Source organism: Phoenix dactylifera, chromosome 2 (assembly GCF_009389715.1).
Source record: "Phoenix dactylifera cultivar Barhee BC4 chromosome 2, palm_55x_up_171113_PBpolish2nd_filt_p, whole genome shotgun sequence".
NCBI classification, from domain to species: domain Eukaryota; kingdom Viridiplantae; phylum Streptophyta; class Magnoliopsida; order Arecales; family Arecaceae; genus Phoenix; species Phoenix dactylifera.
Window position 1 is genome coordinate 12,630,114 of NC_052393.1, and position 22,461 is coordinate 12,652,574.

Sequence of the window (22,461 nt, forward strand, 5' to 3'; positions counted from 1 at the left end):
GTTGATGGGATGGCTTACGGATTGCCTTCTTTCTCCCCCACCACCCTCCTCCTTTTTCTTTCTTCTTCCAATTCCTCCCTCTTCCTCCTCTCCGCTTCCCCTCTCCCAACTCGATGTAATATAACCCTGCCCCGAACCTTCCAGAATCTTTGAATCCTCGAACCTACCGCACGCCTTCCCCTCCTCCCTTCAGAAACTTCCTTGACCAAGAAAATAAATCCATCTTCCGATCTCCGTCATCTTTCCTTTCCCTGGAGGGTTTTTTCCGAGAGAAGAGGAGGACTTGTCTTGGGTTGAGATCCGTGGAGGGATCGGCGCTGGGAGCGATGCCTCGTCCTCCGCCGCCGCCGGTGGAGGGGGAACAGCCGGCGTCGGTGACGGTGGTGGCGGACGGGCAGAGGTCGATGCCCACGCCGTTCCTGACGAAGACGTACCAGCTTGTCGACGATCCGGCCATCGACGATGTGATCTCGTGGAACGAGGATGGGAACACGTTCGTCGTCTGGCGCCCCGCCGAGTTCGCCCGGGATCTTCTTCCCAAGTACTTCAAACACAACAACTTCTCCAGTTTCGTCCGCCAGCTCAATACCTACGTGAGTTCATTCATTCAGTCATCGCGCGTTGTTTAGCTTTCTGGTTTTGATCGTTTTTTCCCCCTTGTTTCTTTTTCTTTATTATTTTTTATGAATACTTTGATTTGGATTGTAGGGATTCCGGAAGATCGTGCCGGATAGATGGGAGTTCGCGAACGAGTGCTTTAGAAGAGGAGAGAAGCGGCTTTTGTGCGACATCCATCGCCGGAAGATAACTCCGGCGGCGGTCCAGGTAGCGGCCCCGGCGAACCAGGGCTTGTCGCCGGGGAACTCGGGCGACGAGCAGGCCCTCTCCTCAAACTCCTCCCCTGGAAGGGAGCAGCAGCAGCCGCCCGCGGCGGTGGGACGGCCAGCGGCGCCGCCGGGGTGCAGCAGCGTGCCGGAGTTGATGGAAGAGAACGAGCGGCTCCGGAGAGAGAATATGCAGCTCTCACACGAGCTCGGGCAGATGAAGAATCTCTGCAACAACATCCTCCTCCTCATGTCCAAGTACGCCTCCAGCCAGCAACTGGGCGCCGCCGCCGGCGGCGGCGGCGGTGGCGGGCCACCGCTAGAGGTGGCTCCGCCCCTGGAGCTGATGCCGGCGAGGCGGTCGCCGGAGGAGGAGCGTGTGAAAGCGGAGGTGGGGCCCAGCACGAGGCTCTTCGGCGTCCCGATCGGACTGAAGCGCTCCCTGCGCGACGCTGCCGAGGAGGCGAACCCTTCGGGTCCGGAGGTGAAACCTGAGCCGTTGGATCCGGGCGCCGATCCGCAGGACTCGTCGGCCGACCACCGCCGGTGGCTCTGCTGCCCTCGACCGAACCAGCGGGTGTGCAACGGGTAGCCGGAGCACGTGATCCAAGGACTTAATCACGTGCCTGGCGCGCTTCCTAAATCACAAGCCTAGAGAACTTCCTGGAATTTGTTTTTTTTTTTTTCCCCCATCATGTAGAATTATAATTCGACCTTTCTTGGAAAGAAACAAGAAAGCAGAGTGCTTTCCGCACTCCATCAACGTCGCGGTAAATGCTGCTGTCGCTGACGCGCTGATAGAACGGAAAAGGCTCCCTCTTTGGCATCTGATCAAAAAGATTCAGAGATACGACTGCCTTTGGTTGATTTTTCTCCCCTCTCTGTGATGACTCCAGAAAAGTAATTTTAGTCGTATGAGATTGGGGAAAAGTTTGCTATTGTGTAGTTTTTTTGGCGATCCTATTTGATGTTTCTTTTTCTATGACAAATCGTACCTTGTTGTGCTACCTAAGGGTAGGCTGTCATCTGATCAGCTCTGTGACGGTGGAATTTGGAGGAGCATGGGCCCGTTCACCGTGCGACCGGAGAAAACTTAAAGAAATATTGGATTGGAGGTTCATGGGACATTCCAGGACGTGGGATGTCGGGCTTTTCTTGTCACTCGCTTTGTTGGCTTGCATGTCTTTATTGCGGAAAAAATGAATTGGAAGGAATGGAACTTCTGGAAGTGTTGACTTTGGCTGGTTTCCAGCAGTTCGTGTCGTGTGGGAGAAAAAAAGATAAGGGCTGGTTTTTGACTGCGTAGTTTTACCGGCTGGAGTGGTGACTCGCGGTTGTGGATTCGGTGCTCTTTCTGAGATATATTGGTGGTGAGGTTTACGCTTCAATCCTTTTAATGTCCTCTCCGATTATTCGGGTTGAACCGGTCAGATTACCTTCTTTCCATGTAACCGTGGAATTTTTCATGTCGCTCGTAGAGAGTATGGTATTTGTTTTAGTAGATTGAATTTTCTTTTGAAATTTGTGCATGTCAAGTCTCATGAAACCTAAATCTACATGTAACCGATAGGGCTGTTAATGAGCCGAGCTGCTCGGCTCGGGCTCGGCTCGGTAAAAGCTCGGTTTGGGCTCGGCTCGTTAGTCAAACGAGCTCGAGCCTAAGCCTAGTATGAGGCTTGTCTACATCCGAGCCCGAGCCCGAGCAGCTCACGAGCCCAAACGAGCTCTAGTCTTCCACTAAAAAATCTTATTTTAGCACTATAATTCATAAAAATCTGACCACATAGAGAAAAATAGCCTGTTATCGAGTTCGAGCCCGAGCTCGGGCTCGTTCTAGAGCTCGTAATTGAAACGAGCTTTACGAGCTCAAGCCCGAGCTTTTTTTTTGCCAAACAAGCCCGAGCTCGAGCCCAATATAGAGCTCGTTATCGAGCTCGAGCCCGAGCTTCTGTGAAACGAGCCGAGCCGAGCTCGGGAGCCCCGGCTCGGCTCGGCTCGTTAACAGTCCTAGTAACAGATATGGTTCTGATTCAGTGAAGTTGGATAAGAAAAAATGAGCCGTTGGTCCATCGAGAATTTCTATATACGACCTTGCTTTGAATGTTAAAGTTAAGGGCATATCCATTTTACCAGATTTATAAGATTTTATGTCAATTATATTTTGCGTATATTAGATAAGATTATCTTCGGCTGATAAGGGTTGGGCATTGGCTGCGATAAGGTTAGCAAAATAATGTTCTAGGTGGTCCTGCTGAAGCCAAGATGTATGCGTCCTTATCAAAAGAATAATAATATGATAACAAACAACCTCCACATATAACCTTCAAAACTTTCTGATTTTATAGACATAAATGTCTTCTGTGTTGGAGGTTGGTCATGAGGGTTATCCGTTGTAAGAATGGTTTGTTTACTGATCATGTAGAAACGTGTCATCTACATGAAATATGGCCGAATCAAATGTCTTCATGGCAGTTTGATAGCATCCTATACTCCCTAGTCCTCCATAATTTATTCAAAGTCAAGATAGAGATATCTTTTGCTTGACATATTGTAACTTGCTAGAAGAGCGATTTTGTTGACCCCATCCATGAACTTGTGTTCTTTCAAATTCGAATAGAGTGATTTAGATTAACACATACGGAAATTGATTTAGAGCATAAAGAATGCTTAAGATATCTTTATTTATTAAGACCATAGTTAGGTTTGAATTAAGAAATACTTTAAAGTCAAAAACTTTTTATCAAACTAACACATTTATTTCGATGTATGACCAAAAGATTTAGAGTTTGTTTGATGGGAGGTAATCTAGCATAAGAAAATAAATTCTGCATTAGATTACCATGTTTGGTATGAAGACAGGATGAAAAAAATATAAAATAAATGGTCGATTTTATATTTATTCTATTAAGAGAGGAGGTAAAACAGATACCACTTCAGATGTGGTATTTTTTTTCTACGGCGGATTACCAAGAGCCCGAAATTGTCATTGTTGGATGGGAATATTCCCACTTATATTATATTACTATCATATTAATTATCTTATATAATTAATATATTAATTATATTAATATATATTGTATTCATTATATTAATATATTAGCAATATATTATATAATTGTCCACTTTGGTAGTCTTGACCATCCAATTTGCCAAAAAGCCACGAAGTCAAAAAGAGTACTTTGAAAAAGAAAGATATACGATAAATTCAACAGCATAGTTTACTAAAATGCAAGAAGTTAGACATTGATGGCCGCAAAACTAGCTTATTTGATTTTAAATCACATGTAACATTTTGTAATAGTTAAAATTAAGAATATGTTTTATTTTAAAACTATAATAGGGGAAATCGCAGCCAAAATTGGGGTGAGGACAAATCCAAGGCTTTAACAATACCTTGGGGGAATGTGAATATATATTAAAACTTAATATTTTAAAGAATTTAAGAATTTATATGAGGTTTTTGAGATTGGACTAGCAAGTTTAAATATCTGATGTGGTTTATAAGGTTGCATAGAATTAAACTCCTACTATTTAGAGGAATGAGGATGTTAATAGCTTGCAAGACAGATTGATATAATATAGTTGGACGACCAAAATCGGATCATCAAATGCATTTCAATTACTCAAATTGAACATATGCACTAATATTATAGTGCAATTTTAGTAATATAAATATATACCTATGTTACTATATTATTATACATCAATGATATCATATTCAGTACAATAATCACTTATGCAAATATTTTGTACACACAAAGATGAACGGCATATTAACAAAATATAGAAAAAAACATATTATAATAGTTTACTTTATACATTTTTGTTGGTATAAATATGTGATATTATAAGACATTTAAACTTTGTGATATGATAGTTACAATATATTATATGCACCATAGTAATATAAACATAATTCTCTATACAGTATGTAGTATAACATTAATTGTCTTATAGCAATATGGCTATAATATATTAATAATATACCAAAGCCCTATTTGGTATTGTGGATGGAGGCTGAGGGCAAAGAACTCTTTTGAACGAATTTAATGTGTTTAATAAAAATAGCTTTGTGTCCTCTTCAAAAACAAAAAGCATCTATTAGGAAAACTCCAATGTGAAGTTTTTGGGCAAGATTTTTACGTGAGAAAATATAGGAAGCTATTTCTATTTTAATAAAAATTCTGCAAAGGCAAAATACCCATGCTAATTCTTCATTATGTGATATGATACAGTAATATAGTAATATAATAATATTTAATAAAAATAAAATATTATTTTAATATCATGCGATTGTATAATATAATAATATAATATTATAATATCGTTATGATAAGTTAGATAATCTATCAGGGTGTGGGAAGTATATGGGTGTTTCGGAGGATTATGTTTGTGGTTGGATTGCATTAGTCCATGGATGCTTGATATTCTTTAATTGCTAGAATATGCGTGTTTTTTGTAATTTTTCTACTAGCAGGTTTTGTTGGAATATCATAAATGCAGTATAGCATTATGAGACATGGTTGTTGCATTGTGGTTTTGTAAGTGGTAGTGCAAATAGTGCATGAACTCATGTTGGATTTTAGAAATTTTATGGATGAAAATGGTTTCACATTTTGAGATGAAGTCATTGTAATTTTGACACAGTTTTAAGGTTGTGAGAGAGGATGGTTCTTTCAAGGATGTATGTAATTTCTATGATTGCAAAAGACTTGTTCATTGCAAAGATATCTCATTTGCTTGCATGCTTGGGCATGACGCAGACTTGGAGGCATAGAATTTGTCTTGCTAGAAGGGATAGATTCTGTGAGGATCCGTGCGGGCGTGTGTTTAGTCCAATATCGGTTATTCGCTAGGTAGATCTTGGATACTTATATAGGATCAAGGAACTCAAATAATACCTTTCGGCTAGCCATTTTGGGTGAGATCCTGGGTTGTTACAAATAGTATCAGAGCGAATCTGGCCCATAACCTATGTGGACTAGGGAACATTGCAGTACGGATCCATTGTGGCTGACCACGGGCCAATCGTGGTGTTTGTGATTAGATTTGAATAGATTTGAACTCTTAGTCTGACGAGGACGTTAGGACTTGAACGGGAGGAGTATGTGAGGACCCGTGCGGGCGTGTGTTTAGTCCCACATCGGTTATTCGCTGGATAGATCTTGGGTACTTATACAAGATCAAAGAATCCAAATAATAACTTCTGGCTAGCCATTTTGGGTGAGGTCCTGGATTGTTACAGATTCATTGCCTGTACAACAATTTTATTGTGCTTGACCCATGCTATCTTGAATCCTTGGCTTTGCTTCGAGTCTCTCTCTCTCTCTCTCTCTCTCTCTCTGACCTAAATCCAACCCATTCAATTGACATGCAAGATTACATTAATGTTTTCATAGGTGAATTCTGAGTTTGCCAAGTTCAATGGGTTGAACTATTTTTTATTGATTCTACTTAGTTTTTTTTTGTTTTAAAAAAACTTATTTTGCATACCTAAGTGTACCCCCCCCCCCCCCCCCCCCCCCCCCCCCCCCCCCCCCTCCCCCAACAAAAGTTTCATGCATTTCACAGTAAACATTGCTATTTCAGTATTACGCGTAGCAAAAGGCAGCATGCAATGCGTGAGACTTTTAAGATGGTGCGAGGGACTCCACATGTCCATCTAGCTATGCGGGTAGTCGATGTAATGCGTCTAGGTAAGTTTGAGTCCAACACAAGGAATAAATCTTGATTAATTTAATGATAGGATTTAAACATATATTAATCTTATATTCCAAGATTCGATTTTTTATTCAACTCCTAAAATGATTGACAAAAAAATCTAGAATAACATTAGCTTTTTTTTTTACCATGGCGCAGTTTAGCTTAAATCGCGTATAGAACTAAATGTATATTTCCGCTTGCCAACGAAAAGCAGAATACATTTGCTCTTTGAGAATGATGGTGATGGGGGCAAAATGGATCGTCCTGTTCATAACATGGGACCACCCAATTTTAGCTAATAGATATCAACACTGAGTAGGCCAGACCTCAGTCCTGCCGAACACCAGTCCGACCCCAGACCCTACAAAAGACCGAGTAGATATCGCTCGGACCTCTCCGCTTGGAGCGCCCTGCAGAATCGACCAAGAGCCGAAGAGACCCCGTCGACCGCAGGTGTCTACAACAACGTCCTGGCCCGAGCTCGAAGCCCCCAACCAAGATGACTTCAGAGCTGAGGAGGCTAAGCTGATCTTATTGTCCGCCGAGCCAACCTCACCAAATATATGTCGCGGTCCTCCAAGTTGGCCCAATCTCAGTGCTCATCAAGCTGAATTCGCCAAGTAAAGGCTGCGGCCTCCAAGCGAGCCTGACCTTGCCCACGGTCACATCCACGTGCGCCTCTATGTCCACATACGTGGCCGTACGTTACAACCTCACCGCGTCATGCTTTACTTGTTGGTCACTCCACAACACGTCAACCAAGGATCATCCTCTGCTATCTCTGTCAGCGCCATGTTGTTCACAAAGACGGCCTACACGGTATGCCTCAAGCAAGCCATGGTTGCACGCTACCTGGGTACCTCCGCGGGGACTATAAATAGCCCCCATCAGGTAACGCTTGAGGATTTTTTGGCTGGACCACCTAAAATCTACTTCAACTTCATTATCGAAGGATCCCACTGTAACCCCACCGGTGAGGCTTTGTGCAAATCCGCCAGCGTACAGGAAGCAACACCCCTCTCCGTTCCGTTCGGCAGCTCCCCCGACTCCTCTGGCGTGGTCACCATTTGGCCGAATTTGAACCACAACAGATGTCAATATATCCTCGGAATGCAAGCTAGATGCTATCCATTTAGGCATTGAAAGCATAGCAAATCTCAAAACAATCAAGCACACATTTGGGCCTAGTAGAAACTTATATTCTCAATGATCAGCGAAGCAAACATACCACCTATTGAACTATCTCTCGCCAGGGTATGACAACTAAAATGCTGATATAACTTGCGGCCATGTTGCAGACTTAGGTACACTGTTACACCTTCATTAGGGCTAGAGTTGTTTCGAATATTTGTGGAATCGGTCTCATTGTTCAGCCCAAATCCGGTTCAAGCAGCTTTGAACCGAGCTGACTCCACCACACCATTGTGCAACCCGAACCCCAGACCGGTCCGTGCCGAAACAAGTGAAAGCAAAGGCGGCCGCCGGACTGCAAAACCACGAGACCTGGGAAAGAAACGGAAGAAAGATTAAGCGAGGGTTTTGGGCGAAAACCCTCGACGCCTCCCCCTATTTCTTGGAAATCCCCTCCTCCCCCGAGATCTCCCCTCCGTCCAAATGGCTTGCGCTCGAAGGAGCCTTACCTCCAACTTCACCACCCGCATCACCCGCCGCTTCCACCCCTCATTCGCCCACATCAACCACGACGACCGCGATCGCCCCGCCTCTCCCTTCCTCTCCTCCCGCCTCCGCCTTCTCCCGATCCGTCCACGGCTACGGCGGCGGCTCTTCCCTCCGGGATCCAAGAACCCTCGGATTCTCCCTCCCGCTGGGCCTCGAGCCCTCCCTCCTCCGGAGCTACTCCTCCAGCGCCGAGGGATCGAATGAGGTCGATTACATCAAGGACGTCGCCGGGGTTCTCACGGACAACAGCGTCGAAACCGCCGCCGCTACTGCCGCCGCGGCGGCTCCGGCACCCTTCGCCGGCGAAGTGGCAGCTGCGGCTGCGGATTCCTTCCTCCCCGTCGCTGCGCTGCAGTATTTGATCGATGGTGTCCATTCGTTTACCGGACTGAACTGGTCAGGTCTTTTGCCCTTCTTTTGTGGATACTGTTAGCGAAGAGTTTGGGTGTTTGGGAAAAGTGAAAGAAAAAGCTTTGGTTTTTGTCGATGTTTGCTTCTCAGGTGGGCGTCGATTGCCTTGACGACTGTTTTGATTCGAGGGGCTACGGTTCCGCTTCTGTTAAACCAGATGAAGGCCACCGTGAAGCTTAATGTGAGTCGTAGCTTCTCCATTCATGATGAACTGTCTTTGATTTGTTCCATAATTCTGATGTTGTTTATCGACTATTATTACAGGCTTGGGAAACTGTCGCTAATGCTATTTAGTATGCTCATCTTGATCTTAATGTATTGTTGATGTTTGGTTATAATTCCACATGAAAAAATGGAGTGATTTCTTACTTGCTGTCACAATTTCTCAAGCTAATCTCATTTTTTCCACGATTTTGGCTGTTAGCTACTCGATTACGAGCAAAAGTACCCTTCATGTTTAATCAACTATTTGTCAACTAAAGTAATTCCTTTAGCTTTTAGTATTTGTATTCGTAATACTGTTGCACACCTTGGTTGCATTATGTTTCTCTCCAATTCTTATTCTTTGTGGATCCAGCAACTTTTCTTGTTTTAAAATCTGACTGAAAGTGCTTGTTATCAAAATAAAAAGGTGTTGGTTTATGCACACTGCAAACTTATCAGCTGCCGGAGAAAAATAAGAGCCGTAAGCAGTAGAGAATAAAATTCTGCTTGATCACATGACATAACTTTACAGAGCATGCAGGATCAATCAGTTGCCTGTTAGTAAAACTGAGCGATAATTTTTTTGGGTAACCGATTTATAAAAGGTGAGTAGTGAGTACAGTGAAGCATTAGATAACCCTATTTTAGGGTCTAGACAAATTGTTAAGCACTAAGAAAACTCTCTCTAGATAAGAAACTTCTGAAGCAATATGGTGACTAAAGTCAATAATCTAAAGAAGGTACAGTTTCCCATGTAAAAGCAATAATTCGGCATGGGAAAACCATTCTCAAATAGTGCTCTTTTACATTCAAGAGTACAAGCTCATCGAGAAGTGCCGCAAACGTGTGAAGCATGATATCTTGTGTTGCTAAACAGTCTAAGCTCTATTGGAATAGCAAACATACTACTAAGGTTTGGTACAAGTTTAATATGGAGGCTACTTCTTTGGGTTTACTGCATGGCTCCTGCTTAGTACAAGTATAATACGGAGGCTACTTCTTTGGGTTTACTGAGTTGCTCCTTCTGCCATTTCTATTAACAACGACTACTTTTATTATATGATATATTATTTAATCTTGCCTTTTTTGTGGTCTTATGATTTTGTCATTATGTAGTAGGATGGGTTTCATTTTTTGTACCTTATGTTTACTGAATCATTTTTATGTACAGACAATGAGGCCAGAGTTGGAGCAGCTCAAGCAGCAAATAAATGTATGGTTTGCAGCTGGTGTTCTTTGGAACCTCCATACTTTGCGTGCTTAAAATATGATAAATAGTCAATAGTAGAAAGTGATTTTCCTCCCAGTTACTTTAGTTATTATACCTTTCTTTGTTGTGTGTTGATACTGGGTGATTTGCTGCAGTCTATGGATCCAGAATCTGTGCAGGAAGGTCAGAAAAGAATGAAGGCATTGTTTCAAAAGTATGCACCTCTTAGAGATGGGCTTCTCTTTTTATATTTTATTGGGATATTTATATCATGCTTTGGTTCTAAAGGTTCTTCACATGGTTTTAATTATACCAAAAATGCTGGAACAAAATAAAAATGATTCCAGTGTAACTCAGTCCCCAATGCTGGTTTTTTCTATTATGGATTGAAAAATAAACTATATCATGCAGTATGTTATTGTCAGCTAGGAGTTTCATGCTGTACTGGCACATACCCTGCAGTTATGTACAAAAATGTGCTCAAAGTTACACAAAAGGGTGCATAAAGACATAAAACAGATTGCTCATGAATTTGAGCGTACGAAGACATGAGATGAATTACTTGTGATTTTGACTTTTATTTAGGATTGTATCCATCAAAGCTAGCCATCAAATTATCGATCAAGGCTAAGTGATGTCTATGTTGATAAGTTGTGGCTTGACTGTAGGCTGTAGGTTTATGGGAAAGATGAACCAGTTTTAGTTCAGATATCAAAAGAAGAAGTGTTTTCTGCAGATCCTCATTTGCAAATTTTACGCCACTTGTCCACATCTACTACTGCCCCTCATCCTCCTTGAAAATAGTCCTTGTTATATAAGGTGGACCATCTCTAACTTGCTTTGATGCGTTGGACCATCTCTAACTTGCTTTGATGCGGATAGTGCCTTCAACACGATCTTCCTTCATGAATGGCTATGCAAGGCCATAAAAGCAAGTGTGGCCATGGCCTTCATTCTGTTGGTGAATCGATTGATTAGTGATTGTGTCTGAACTTGGGTATCTTGTCCTATATCCAATTCTCCATGTTGCTCCATATGTGCTGCATGGGTGATCCATAGAAATTTTGCTTACTTTTGTTATATCTTTCCCGGCCTTCTCATAGTTACTCTCTTCTTCAGGTACTGCATGCGTAGTTTATTTCACATCAGTATCTATATGTCTGACCCTATTGATCTGAGGATCTACCAATAGTCCAAGATTTGAGATGATGTGCCAATAGACTTGCAATCTTTCTATCGCAACAGGAAGTTGATAATGCTCGTCCTTGCTGATCTTGACCAATTGCCGCGCATTATGATTACACCATGCAACTGCCATTGTGCTTTGGAGTGATATTCCATAATAGAGAACTTTTGAGACTTAAAATATAAATCTGCAAGATAATGATAAGTGATCTTTATCACATGGATCAATATGTTGAGAAATGATGCAGGCCATGAGCATAAAAGAGTGAAATAAAGATGTTAATGGCAAGGTGGATTTGTGGTATGACTAGAATGAATTGAGTTAGAAAGAAGTTTGTTAAGGGGTGCTCAAGAGAGGATAAATGAGAGGACACTGAGTGAAGTTAGGTACTCTTGGTCATGTTTAGCATAGGCTAGAAAATAGAAATAATGTTGGCAATCTGGGTTTCTGGATTTCTGTTTCATCGACGTGAGATGAGGATGGGGTGACAAATGAAAATATGAATAGAATATTGGGAAATGATTCATTCATCAATTAGAAGGATATGACCTTGAGTAGGGAACAATGATGAAGATAACTATTAATAACTTATACGTTGGCTTGTTTTTGTTTCTACAGATTACCTTTCTGTATAACTCATTTGAGTTCCTGTTTTCTGTTTATTGATTTGGTTATTTGAGGGTCAGGGCTCCTTTCCTAGCGTTATTGTATAGTCTTAGTGTGGATAAGAAGAAAATTGAGACCATATCTTTGTTGTTATATAAAATGAAAAAAATAGCTACCATATTATTTAAAGGATTGTCACTTATAGTGTTTATGTTGAATCCAGTTGCAACCTTCTGTGATTTTTTCCTAGCCAATATTAATTCTGTAAATTATGTTCATGCTTCTCTTCTTTGGATTTTTCTTGTTTTGACCGCTTGTACTTGGCGAATGAGGATTCATAAAGCCAGCCCCAAATAGTTGGGAAAAGGCTGAATGGTATTGGTTATGGTCTTGCTCTGATTGTTTCCATTTCTTTTTTTTTTTTTCAATTGTTATTGAAGGCATGGGGTTACTCCATTTACTCCATTGAAGGGAATGTTCATCCAAGGACCCATTTTTATCAGCTTTTACTTGGCTGTAAGTTTGTTGACTTCATTTCTCTGAATGAACGTTTATAATTTCTATTTTTACATTTGCAGAGCAGGATCATATTTTTTGTTGTATGCGTATTTATGTTATTCTTTGATCATGGTATATGTTTTGCCTCTATTGTTTGTAGATTTCAAATATGGTTGAGAAAGTTCCATCTTTCAAAGGAGGTGGAGCATTTTGGTTTACTGATTTGACAACTCCTGATACTTTATACATGCTTCCAGTGTTAACATCATTATCCTTCTTGATGACTGTTGAGGTATGTATTTTTTATTACAGTACAAATCTCAGTGTGAAATTATACCTTAGAAAATTTGCAAATAAGTGACTTTATGGTTATATTTGCTTTTATTCTTCCATCAATTTTATTTAAAACTAAATATAATATTACTTGTGGAAGTCTAATATATACTTCTTCCTTTAAATTTATGCTTTACAGCCCTTCTAGTTGCTGATAATATCTTATCCATTTTTCCTACAATCTGAGCAAGAAGAAGGTTTCATGTGCAAGAGTAGTTGATTGAAGTTTCAATCTGCAATCAAGCATTTATAGTACACATATTTTGAGGTATAACAGGTTAAGATGTTGCTGTAGTTGATGCATGGAGAGAGAGAGAGAGAGGAATGTTATGTGCTTATGGTTATCCCTTTATGTCGAGAATCTCGACAAAATAAAAGGTTAAATGTTTTGGTTTTTGTTCAACTTGGTTTTGAGCTGCCTTGTTTTGGTGGTTCTGTAATGCTACAGAATCTAGAGTCAGTGTAAGAGTTGGTATAGTTATGTGCAATTGAAGTTGTGGTCACTCCAATAAAAGGTACTCACATTTTTGTAAGAGCGAAGAAATGGAATAAGAAAGCCTGATCTAACATTGATGGAGGCCACGTGAAAAAGATTGCATGGGTGTGCATTGCCACCAAAATAGCTCGGAATGTATATAATAGGCAAATAAAAATTTGCACAACGCTTGATAGTTATGGCACTCTAGAGAAGGTCAAGGTCTTGATCTTGTAGATTTGGCCTAAGCCTAAGATTCTGACTAATGTCCAGAGCTATAGACATTTTACTGATAAGTCTGCAACTTACCAAGCACTATTCAATAATTATAGGACCTTTGCATGGTTAATCAATTATTCTAGTGGTCAAAAAAGCATAAAGATGGATATTATCTTCTCAAAGGAAAGATGTGTGGAGTTTCTGTTTGGTCATTCCTTATCTTAAAGAGGTCATTGAGTAAGTTAATGCATCTAGGTTGGGAAAGTCTTAATGTGGGAGAGATAGATAACAGCTTTGTTACTTTGAGTTGTTCTAAGGAGAATCACTAAGTTTATCCTGCCAATTGTAATGTGTGGTTCGCATTTTATCAAATCATGAAGATCTGGTGGTCATGCTTGCTAAGTAAGAAGATGGTCGTTCGCAGAAACTACAAGCTTCCATGATCAAACTTGATCAAAGTTGCAATGAACTTGGCAGATGAAGTTGGAGTCTTATTTGTTAGAATTCAATATGATGATCGTTTATAATTTGGGTTCAGCAACTAAGTTGTAGGTACATTACCTAGACACCACCCACTGGATCGTTGCCATGCAGCGTCAACAATTGCTTATGGCAGTTTTATAAATAGGTGCATGTTTAAGTATGTGCTGGAGTAATTGAAGTAGGGGCGTAATGTATGTTGAATTATGGACTTATACACAAGTACAGAATTATGTTTCCTCAATGTAGATGAGCTCTCCGATAATCTACAGCAAGCCTAAAATTTGAAATCAAGAATTTGGAACTGAATTTCAGCCACGAAATGAAGGAAGCATGGAACATAATTAATCTGCAGAACTGTCATCAATAATGTGACAGAAATTAGTTGCACCATCTTCTTCTCCACCGGTAACCATAGACTTCAAGCTCATCAACTCACATTTTACACTTCTCCGAAAATCTAAAAGTTGTTATTAGGAGGATGAGATCTTTTGGTGGGAAGCAAGGAATGAGAGGGCTTCCATATAACGCAGTCGTCTCTTTCATTTTTCTCGACTTCCTTCTTCCCTATTTTTTATGTTCATTCTCTTTCTTTCCCTCTCTCACTCTTTCTTTTTGTGTCTTTTCTCCCTTCTTTTTTTGTGGGCAGGAACTATATGCCCCTTTGTTAGTACAACAGAGAAGCTGTCTCTTTTTGCTTCGCTAATCCTCTATTTGGATGGCACCAGTTCCACAGGCCACATATTGAGTATTATGATCACTATCGCACATCCTAGATTGTAATGCACCATACATTTGAGAAAATAATCCATAGCTCTCCTAGAAAAGTGTACTGTGACTAATGTCCTTGATGTCATAAATTATTTCTTAGCGATAAAAGCTACTATGTATCATGCGGAAGCCGTCCAGCATAGAGTTGGACTTGCATGTATTTATATGTCCATACTGCACAGTAGAAGAGTTTGCCAAAGAGTTTGCTAGGAGGATTCTAGCATGGCTAGAATTCTGTTGTATTTGTTTGGCTGGTTTGGCAAGATGGTATGTTTGGTTCCCAGCTAGCACTGAAGAAGAAACAACTAAGTAATTATTTAAGCGTGCCAAAACATATGAGGGAAAGCCTTTGTTCCTTATTTCCGGTAGCTATATGTGGAAAAAGCCTTTCTCAGACAAGTTAGAGTAGATTGCACTGAACTGTGTTTTCACGCATGTGCAGCATTCATATCACACCTGCAGATCCATTTGTGTCATTTGCTTGTTTTCAGCTTTAAATTTTCATGTACTATTGTCCTTCCTTCAAGTTTTGAAGTTACAAGAATGTTGATGACACTATAACTTCGAAGATGATCACATTTTTATTTTTCTGTGTCTATCAATCATCTTCTGTTCAGATCAATATATGTCACATGCAAAGTTCTTAAGAAACACTCGAAAAATATCATCTCTGCATGTTGTAACTCTCATTTCTTATGGTACTATGACATTTTTTACTATATCCTAGTTTTAGGTGTATGATGTAAATAGTTTTTTTTAATATTAAATCCTGCTAGCTCTTATATCATTTATAGAAATAAATGAACTGAGATAAATTTGGTGTCCTTTCAGTTGAACATGCAAGAAGGAATGGAAGGAAATCCTATGGCAAGTACCATGAAGAACTTCTCCAGAATTCTTGCTCTCTTGACAATTCCATTTACAGCCAACTTTCCAAAGGTTTGTGAACCTTACTGCTTGCTTTTGAAGTCTTAAAGATTTTATGCTAAAATGAGGCGTCTCATTTGTTAATAGCATATGTGCCACTGTCTAGATTGGATTGTTAATATAGAGAAACTGACCGATATACTTATACCTTCTGGCTGATGCCTTTGTTTTTGTTCTTTGGATAATTTGAGTTCCTTTCTTGTAAAATAGTTTGGGCAAGTCTTAATGGTTATGATCTCACATCCATTTGAGCTTTTCCTGACTTCAATACAAACCCTTGCTTTCTTGTATGCTGTTGTTATCTGCAAATAAGGACAGATGGTTTCCTTCGGTGGATATGAAATCTCAAACACAAGCTGCAGGATGATGTTACTCTCTGAAGGGCTTTTTCAGGAAACAACAAATTTTTAATAGGAATGTTTGTGGAACACCTGTAATCTTATTTCACAAGACGTACTGTTAAACAGAAGAATGATTAGCGCCTCATAAGCATTTAATATCCCTATGAGTGATCGCACATATGCCAACAGAAACTGGTTTCAAGTTGCCACCTTTAGATAGGAAAAAGTGTCCAAAGGGAGCAATAGTGCAGTAATACCTTTTTGACCATGTGTCCGAATCAGTTCGAGCAGTCATTGCCAACCAGAGAGAGCTTATGTTGTAGAACCACTTGGGGTTGGCTTCTGAAGGAGTGGATGAACCTTAGGAAGGGATTGAACTTGGGTTGACTGAAAAAACACTTGCTGTCTTGTTACAGAAAGCATGGAAAAAACTTGTTTTCAGTTATTATGAAAAAATTACAGGAAGCTAGGGTGCCATGCCTAGCCTCCCATGCTTGATTTTCCATGCTTTCTGATTGGAGGTAGGCAGCTGAAAAACTAAACTTTATATATATATATATATATATATATATATATATATATATAGAGAGAGAGAGAGAGAGAGAGAGAGAGAGAGACTTGGCTACACTTGAATGGATCTTTGCTCAGATCCGGTCAAGTCTAGATTGGACAATCTACATCAATGATATGAGTCGTTGGATGTAATCAATTACTTCTAAATTGCTTACACACCAAAAATCATGGAACTTGGAGACTCTTAGCCTATGTATTAAGTGGATAATCTAAATAACATTAAATATATGCTTTTTGATCTCTTGATGCATAGGCTGGGGGTGTCGAAATCACATGATTTTTTGTATGTAAGCAGTTTACAAGTAGTAGATCATATCCAATGGCTTGAATCATCGATGTAGGATCTCCATTGGCCAATATAGACTTTGACAGAATCTAAGTGGAGATCTATTTCAGTAGAGCCAAGTCTAGCTATATATATATATATATATATATGTATGTATGCATGTATATGTATATGTATTGTTCTATACCTGAAATACCCCTGAAACTCCTCATGACCCTTTAACCCTCTTCCCCCAACTATTTCTTTTATCTTTCTTTTTTTATATAAGAAAAATGGAAATGAAGTTCCATCCAATCCCAAAATAGAGAAATAAACTACAAAGGAAAGAATCTACCCTAGAAGTGTCAAAATAACCACCTCATAAAGGGTAAGCATCAAGTTAGGGCAACAAGCAGAAAGCAACAAACTTAGAAGACAAAAAAGAAGTTGCTAAGCAGAAAACCTTAAGACACTAGGGTTGAAATCGGTTCAAATACGGATCGGATACTAGTGTATCCATATCTATATTTGTTTTATTTGACGAATATAAATACGGATATGGATATTAGTCGGATGTAAAAATTTATATCTATATTTGTTTTAAACAGATACGGATACAAATTTGATATCGAAAGTACGGATATGAATATGGATATGTCAGATAATTAAACTTTATGACCACATCATCAAAAATATCACTAAATGGATGATAAATCAAGTTAATACCATATTAATGTGGTCATTAATTTTCTTAAAAGTTCATGAGTGCTATATAAAATTAAATAGGATTACAAATAGAATTAGATATTTAGATACATATCGGATAGTTGTCTATCCATATTCATATCTATTTTTGTTTAACGGATATCGATACAGATATGGATATTAGTCAGATTAGAGCTGATCATGGTCCGGGCCTCAGGCCTAAACTCTATTTATTTTTAATCGAGCTTCGGGCTAGGCCTATTTAAAATTTGATCTTTTATGTGCCCAAGCCCAATCCACAATTAGTTCTAAGTCGGCTGCTCAAATTCTATCCATATTCGGATAGATTCGGAAATGAAAACAAATTTGGACGGATATTATCCAATCCACTTTCACCTTTATATGAAACAAAGCATTAGATGGAAAGATCCTGTAACAACCAAGGACTTTGGCCCAAAAAGTCTAGCTGGTAAGTATTATTTGGATTCCTTGGCTTTGCATAAGTACCCAAGATTTACCCATTGCGTAGCCGATGTGGGACGAAATACATGCCTGTATGGGGTTTCACATACTCTCCCCATAACAGATACCACAAATGCCAATCCAAAAAGTCAAAGGAGGCCACTAGTTAAGACTGACATCTTAAAACCCTTCGGTTATATAATATATATATATATATATATATATATATATATGCATATATATATATGTGTATATGTATATGTGTATATGTATATATATATATATGTGTGTGTGTGTGTGTGTGTGTGTGTGTATGTAAAACCCTTCCGTTATATATACATACCCTTCTGTTATATGTATGTATATATGTACGTAAGTACATATGTATAGCAATTTCCCCTTCCATTGTTAGGGTAAGGCAACTTCCTGCCTACTATTTATAGCAAGCACGAATCTGAAGCCTAGCGTTCTTCATTGTGGTTGTGATGGGCATGGTGATGGCCTCCTCCATGATGGGGAGGTCTGTGTTGACAGAAATGCTCACGGTTACTCCTGTATTCTTTGCCTTTGTGTGGTCGCCTATCTGTTCTCTCTCTTTCTCATGTACCAGAAAATAAGTCTGCAGTGTTGAATGGAGTGCAAAATGGATCGGTTGATAGAGGATTTTAGGAGGAAATATTGGGGGGGGGGGGGAGAGAGAGAAGACAATGGAGAGAAAAAAAAGGGGCAGGAGGGTGATATGTGGACTGGCGCTCTCACATGGCGTGTGAGGAGAAAGGAATGCAGCGTACCCTATCGATCTCCAGCCTAGCTACCGGCAGTCAGAGGCCATGAGAGATGAAGGTTGGGAGGCTGCGCTTGGCACCTTATCTGCCATCTAGAAGCTATAATGGTCAAACTTTCTCTTGTTTTGGGTTTCTATGATAGGAGTTAGTCCTAGGCTACTCCAAGGTAAATGATCTAAGGTTGATCTAGTGATTGGACTTGTAAAATAATTCCAGATCTTTGACATGAAACTTTGCAGAAATATGTGTACTATATGGAAAATAAATATAGGAGTGCTGCAATATCTATTCATGCCCAAAAGGAACAATGTAAATTGCATATTTTTGTAATGCAGAGAATCAGCAGGTAAGATGAGTACAGTAAAAATAAGAAAAGGATAAATTTGTGGGAGGCAAGAGGTAATAATGCAAACAAGAGGGGAAGAAGGATCCAAATTGGTACACAAAATTTATGCGGGTGCTTAGTTGGTCAGGCAACCAACTAAAGTGGTGCACAAAAATCCAAATTGGTCCCAAGAAATACACCTGTCTAGGCATGGTATGCTTGAGAAAACTTAACTGGTCTTTTACGAATATTATTCCTGTGGCACCTTTGTCTTTTGAGCTGATTTAAAAAAGAAAAAAGAAAAATCATATTGTTATTGGTATTTTGTAGATGATTTATTTAGAAGTCATGTTGGGTTCTCTCCATATGAGAGCGGTCAAAACTGTAGTGTGTGTGTGCACGCATCCCTCCACATGCATGCTCTCACACATGTTATTTCTTTTCTATCCTTGTGGTAGTCTTATTACTTTGTTTTAAAAGTGTGGTCATGAGCCATATTGGCGGTTGCGGCGCCCTGGCTACATTACATTTTGTATATGCCGCTTCTATGTGGTCGGGCTGCATATAGGCTGAAAGTAATTTGCTTACCACTGTATAAGTGCATGTGATAGTCTTGGCATTATACTACTGTACATGCAGCTTGCTTATCATTATGTGATCTCCTATGCATCCCTCCTAGCATTGTATGACACTTGTATGGCCCCACTCTTATGCAGATCCATGTGAATGGAATAGTTTCAAGGGCTGATGGTTGGGTTGGATGTGGGTTTTAAACGGGACAGATTCATGTACATTAATAATTCCAATGTTATGTTATAGATAGTAAGCACTAATTTTTTGATGTTATTGCTGTTAGTATTGCTATTGTTGAATAAAAATGTAGCCATTATTATTGTATCTAATATATCTCATATTTTAAATATAAAATACTAACTGCATATACACCTGCTTTGGCAGACCGCATACCATGTATGTGCCATGTAGTCCAATCGCCCTCTGGAATACCACAGCTGTTTTCTTAAAAACATTGGTCTTATATGTTTTGCTGATTTAGAAAAAGTTATTCTCTGTGTCCCTCTGTATGTAAGGGCATGATTTGCAATGCAAAAGCTTGAACAATTCCAGATAAGTGAAGCAGTGAACAAAATAAAAATAAGCTGATATTTCTGCAACTTATAGGTTGACTTTTCCAATGATTAGTGTCAATGGGCATAAATATTAGGCCTTAATTTATTTTAAATGCAAGATTTCAGGAGGCCTGCTTCCAATTCTTTCTTAATATTTTATTAGTTGAATTAGAAGGTTCTTGTTGAATTCTTGTTGACATGCTGCTAGCAATTTTTGGTTTGTTAAGAGGCATCACTCTCTTTGTTCTCCATGCAGTAGTAAAATGGATTTGTTTGGTGCTTTATAACTTATTATATTATATCCTGCCAGGCCATTTTTTGCTACTGGATCACATCAAACCTTTTCTCCCTCACGTACGGACTTGGTGAGTTATTTTTTCCCCTCTTTTTTGTGTAAGATCTAGCATGTGTCGTGATGTTCATTTTTTCTCTCTTGTTTGTCTGGTAGATAATTTAAAGCATAACCTGATGAACACTGTATTGCTAACAGTAATTAAACGCCCTCCGGTAAGGAGATATCTGAATCTTCCTGACATAGTTCCTCAGCCTAACCCTGCGCCGCAGCCGAGTTTTTCTTTCTTTGGGGAATCCAAGGCAGTTGCACCAGCAGCTTCTCCACTACCAGCTAAGGAGTCTGAGCGTCCCAATCCTCCAGAGAGAAGGATATCTTCATCTGCTGTCATCAGTCAACGGATTAGAAATCTAGAAAAAACTGTGAAAGGTAGAAGTAAACCGAAGAAAAGGTGAGAAGTTTTGCAGGACATCTAGAGATCAGTTAAAAGAGCGAATGAAGAGAAAGGATCAACTTTTCCCTCTTCAATATGCAAAAATATATCCAAAATGGAGGAGTTATATTAAGCTATTATATATGATGCAATTTATTTATGGTAAATGAGGTAATTGCAATTTTTTGTGAAAATAATTTACTGTCATTGTTGACATGTAAGATGGAATTCAGAATACGGCTATAATAGCGTAGGTTGTGGCTTGAGGCTCCAGCCACAGTATGGAAATTTTTCGTTTCTTCCCATTTCACTCAGCAGTTCTGCCCAATCGACCGTGGGCTAAATTTAGATTTTGATAGACCGTGTGGTCCTGGTACCAGCTGATCTATTGTAAGCTGATCGTATCATTACATGCTTTGTTGATGAAAATGGAAGCCTTTACCGACCACTCAGCCATCGTTTGGGAGATTATTAACCACCAAACAACGTGATGGTGATTGATGGAAGGGAGAAGTGTAAGTTTCACATCATAGAAAAGCTAGGATTCTGTTTGCCATGTATATCAGCACATGTTATGAAGCTACATCTTTTCATTTTTTATTTAAGTTTTTTCTCCATGAGGTTTGTTTGGCTAGTTATAGATGTCGTACTGTCTTCTGATTAGAAATTGACTTGAGTATACCATAAGCCAGAAGAGTAAAGTGCACAAATTTATTACATCAATGAATTATTGTGCTGTGATGTGGAATTCTGTACTATTTTGTTTTGGCTATGATTTTGCTGCAGATTCTATGGAATCATTCATACATGCCAAGCATCATATTGCATCACCGGCTATTGATCTCATCATTGCATCATGTTACCACATCATATTACTAAGTATTATGGGCTATTCAAAACTCAAAGATGACCTTGTGGAGTAACCCAGGAAGTATATTGTACTAACTGAGAGGTTTCTTGTATTTTTATCTGGTTCCAATGCAAAACTTATCCTTTATGCATGCCGTTAGTTTAATGCTTATCTCCATCAATTTAGCTTTTCAGGCTTTCCCTTGCGCATGACATTATTGCCACCAGAATCACATTTATTGCAGATTTCAATCATGAAATTGCTGAAAGAACAAGTCAATATATTCAGAGAAAACGGCACAATGGAGTCCATCTCGTTTAGAAAGAGAGACATGAAAATACTAAAAACTGAAAAAGCTCACGGCACGTTAGTGATTAAATTTTTAGTTGGAACCTGAGAATCCATTGGGTTCTTTCTGGTTTCAAATCTCAGCCGACGTGTGAGGCATCGCCCTGGCTGAGACGGTGATTTTAATTTAAACGCAAAGGCACCGTACTCAGATCGATGCAGCTCTCTCGCTGTTCACGGTGCACCACATGAAATACCTCAGTGATCACAGTATAGAAGGCAAAATTATAAAGCGAACTTTCGATCCCCCGCGGAGATCAAGATTGGTTTATGTAAACCGGTATTTATATGTTAATCGACTTGTTCTACTCGTATATGAGTAATTTATTTATTTTTGAGAAAGCGCTCTCTCTTTGTTTCAGAGGAAGTGCCACCCGTTTTCTATACGTTGTTTTCCATGTGGGTTCATCTCTCCAATCCAATCCGCG

General features: G+C 39.6%; 2 protein-coding genes and 1 long non-coding RNA gene across 3 annotated transcripts; 2 read left to right on the forward strand and 1 right to left on the reverse strand.

The window, feature by feature from the left end:
* Positions 1–1,697, forward strand: LOC103714164 (heat stress transcription factor B-2b). Its single transcript, XM_008801328.4, has 2 exons — positions 1–593; positions 709–1,697. The coding sequence occupies exons 1-2, from the start codon at positions 327–329 to the stop codon at positions 1,414–1,416; spliced, it is 975 nt and encodes a 324-aa protein (XP_008799550.1). The 5' UTR covers positions 1–326; the 3' UTR covers positions 1,417–1,697.
* Positions 1,512–2,403, reverse strand: LOC120108413. The gene is made up of 2 exons (XR_005509778.1): positions 1,833–2,403; positions 1,512–1,784 (listed from the first exon to the last, which is right to left on the reverse strand). It is a non-coding gene; the product is annotated as an uncharacterized LOC120108413 (long non-coding RNA).
* A 5,523-nt stretch (positions 2,404–7,926) lies between these two features.
* Positions 7,927–21,576, forward strand: LOC103714163 (mitochondrial inner membrane protein OXA1-like; the record flags this gene model as incomplete). Its single annotated transcript, XM_008801326.3, has 9 exons — positions 7,927–8,603; positions 8,709–8,799; positions 9,994–10,035; positions 10,188–10,246; positions 12,265–12,340; positions 12,483–12,614; positions 15,432–15,539; positions 20,421–20,475; positions 20,601–21,576. Coding segments are annotated over 9 exons (1,497 nt in total), but the record flags the coding sequence as incomplete, so codon positions are not given.
* Between the last annotated feature and the right edge of the window lie 885 nt (positions 21,577–22,461).

Bases quoted from the DNA above. Each gene is read 5' to 3' on its own strand.
- LOC103714164 (XM_008801328.4), top strand. From the start codon at position 327: ATGCCTCGTCCTCCGCCGCCGCCGGTGGAGGGGGAACAGCCGGCGTCG. The intron at 594-708 runs GTGAGTTCATTC...TTTGGATTGTAG, and splicing joins TCCGCCAGCTCAATACCTAC to GGATTCCGGAAGATCGTGCC.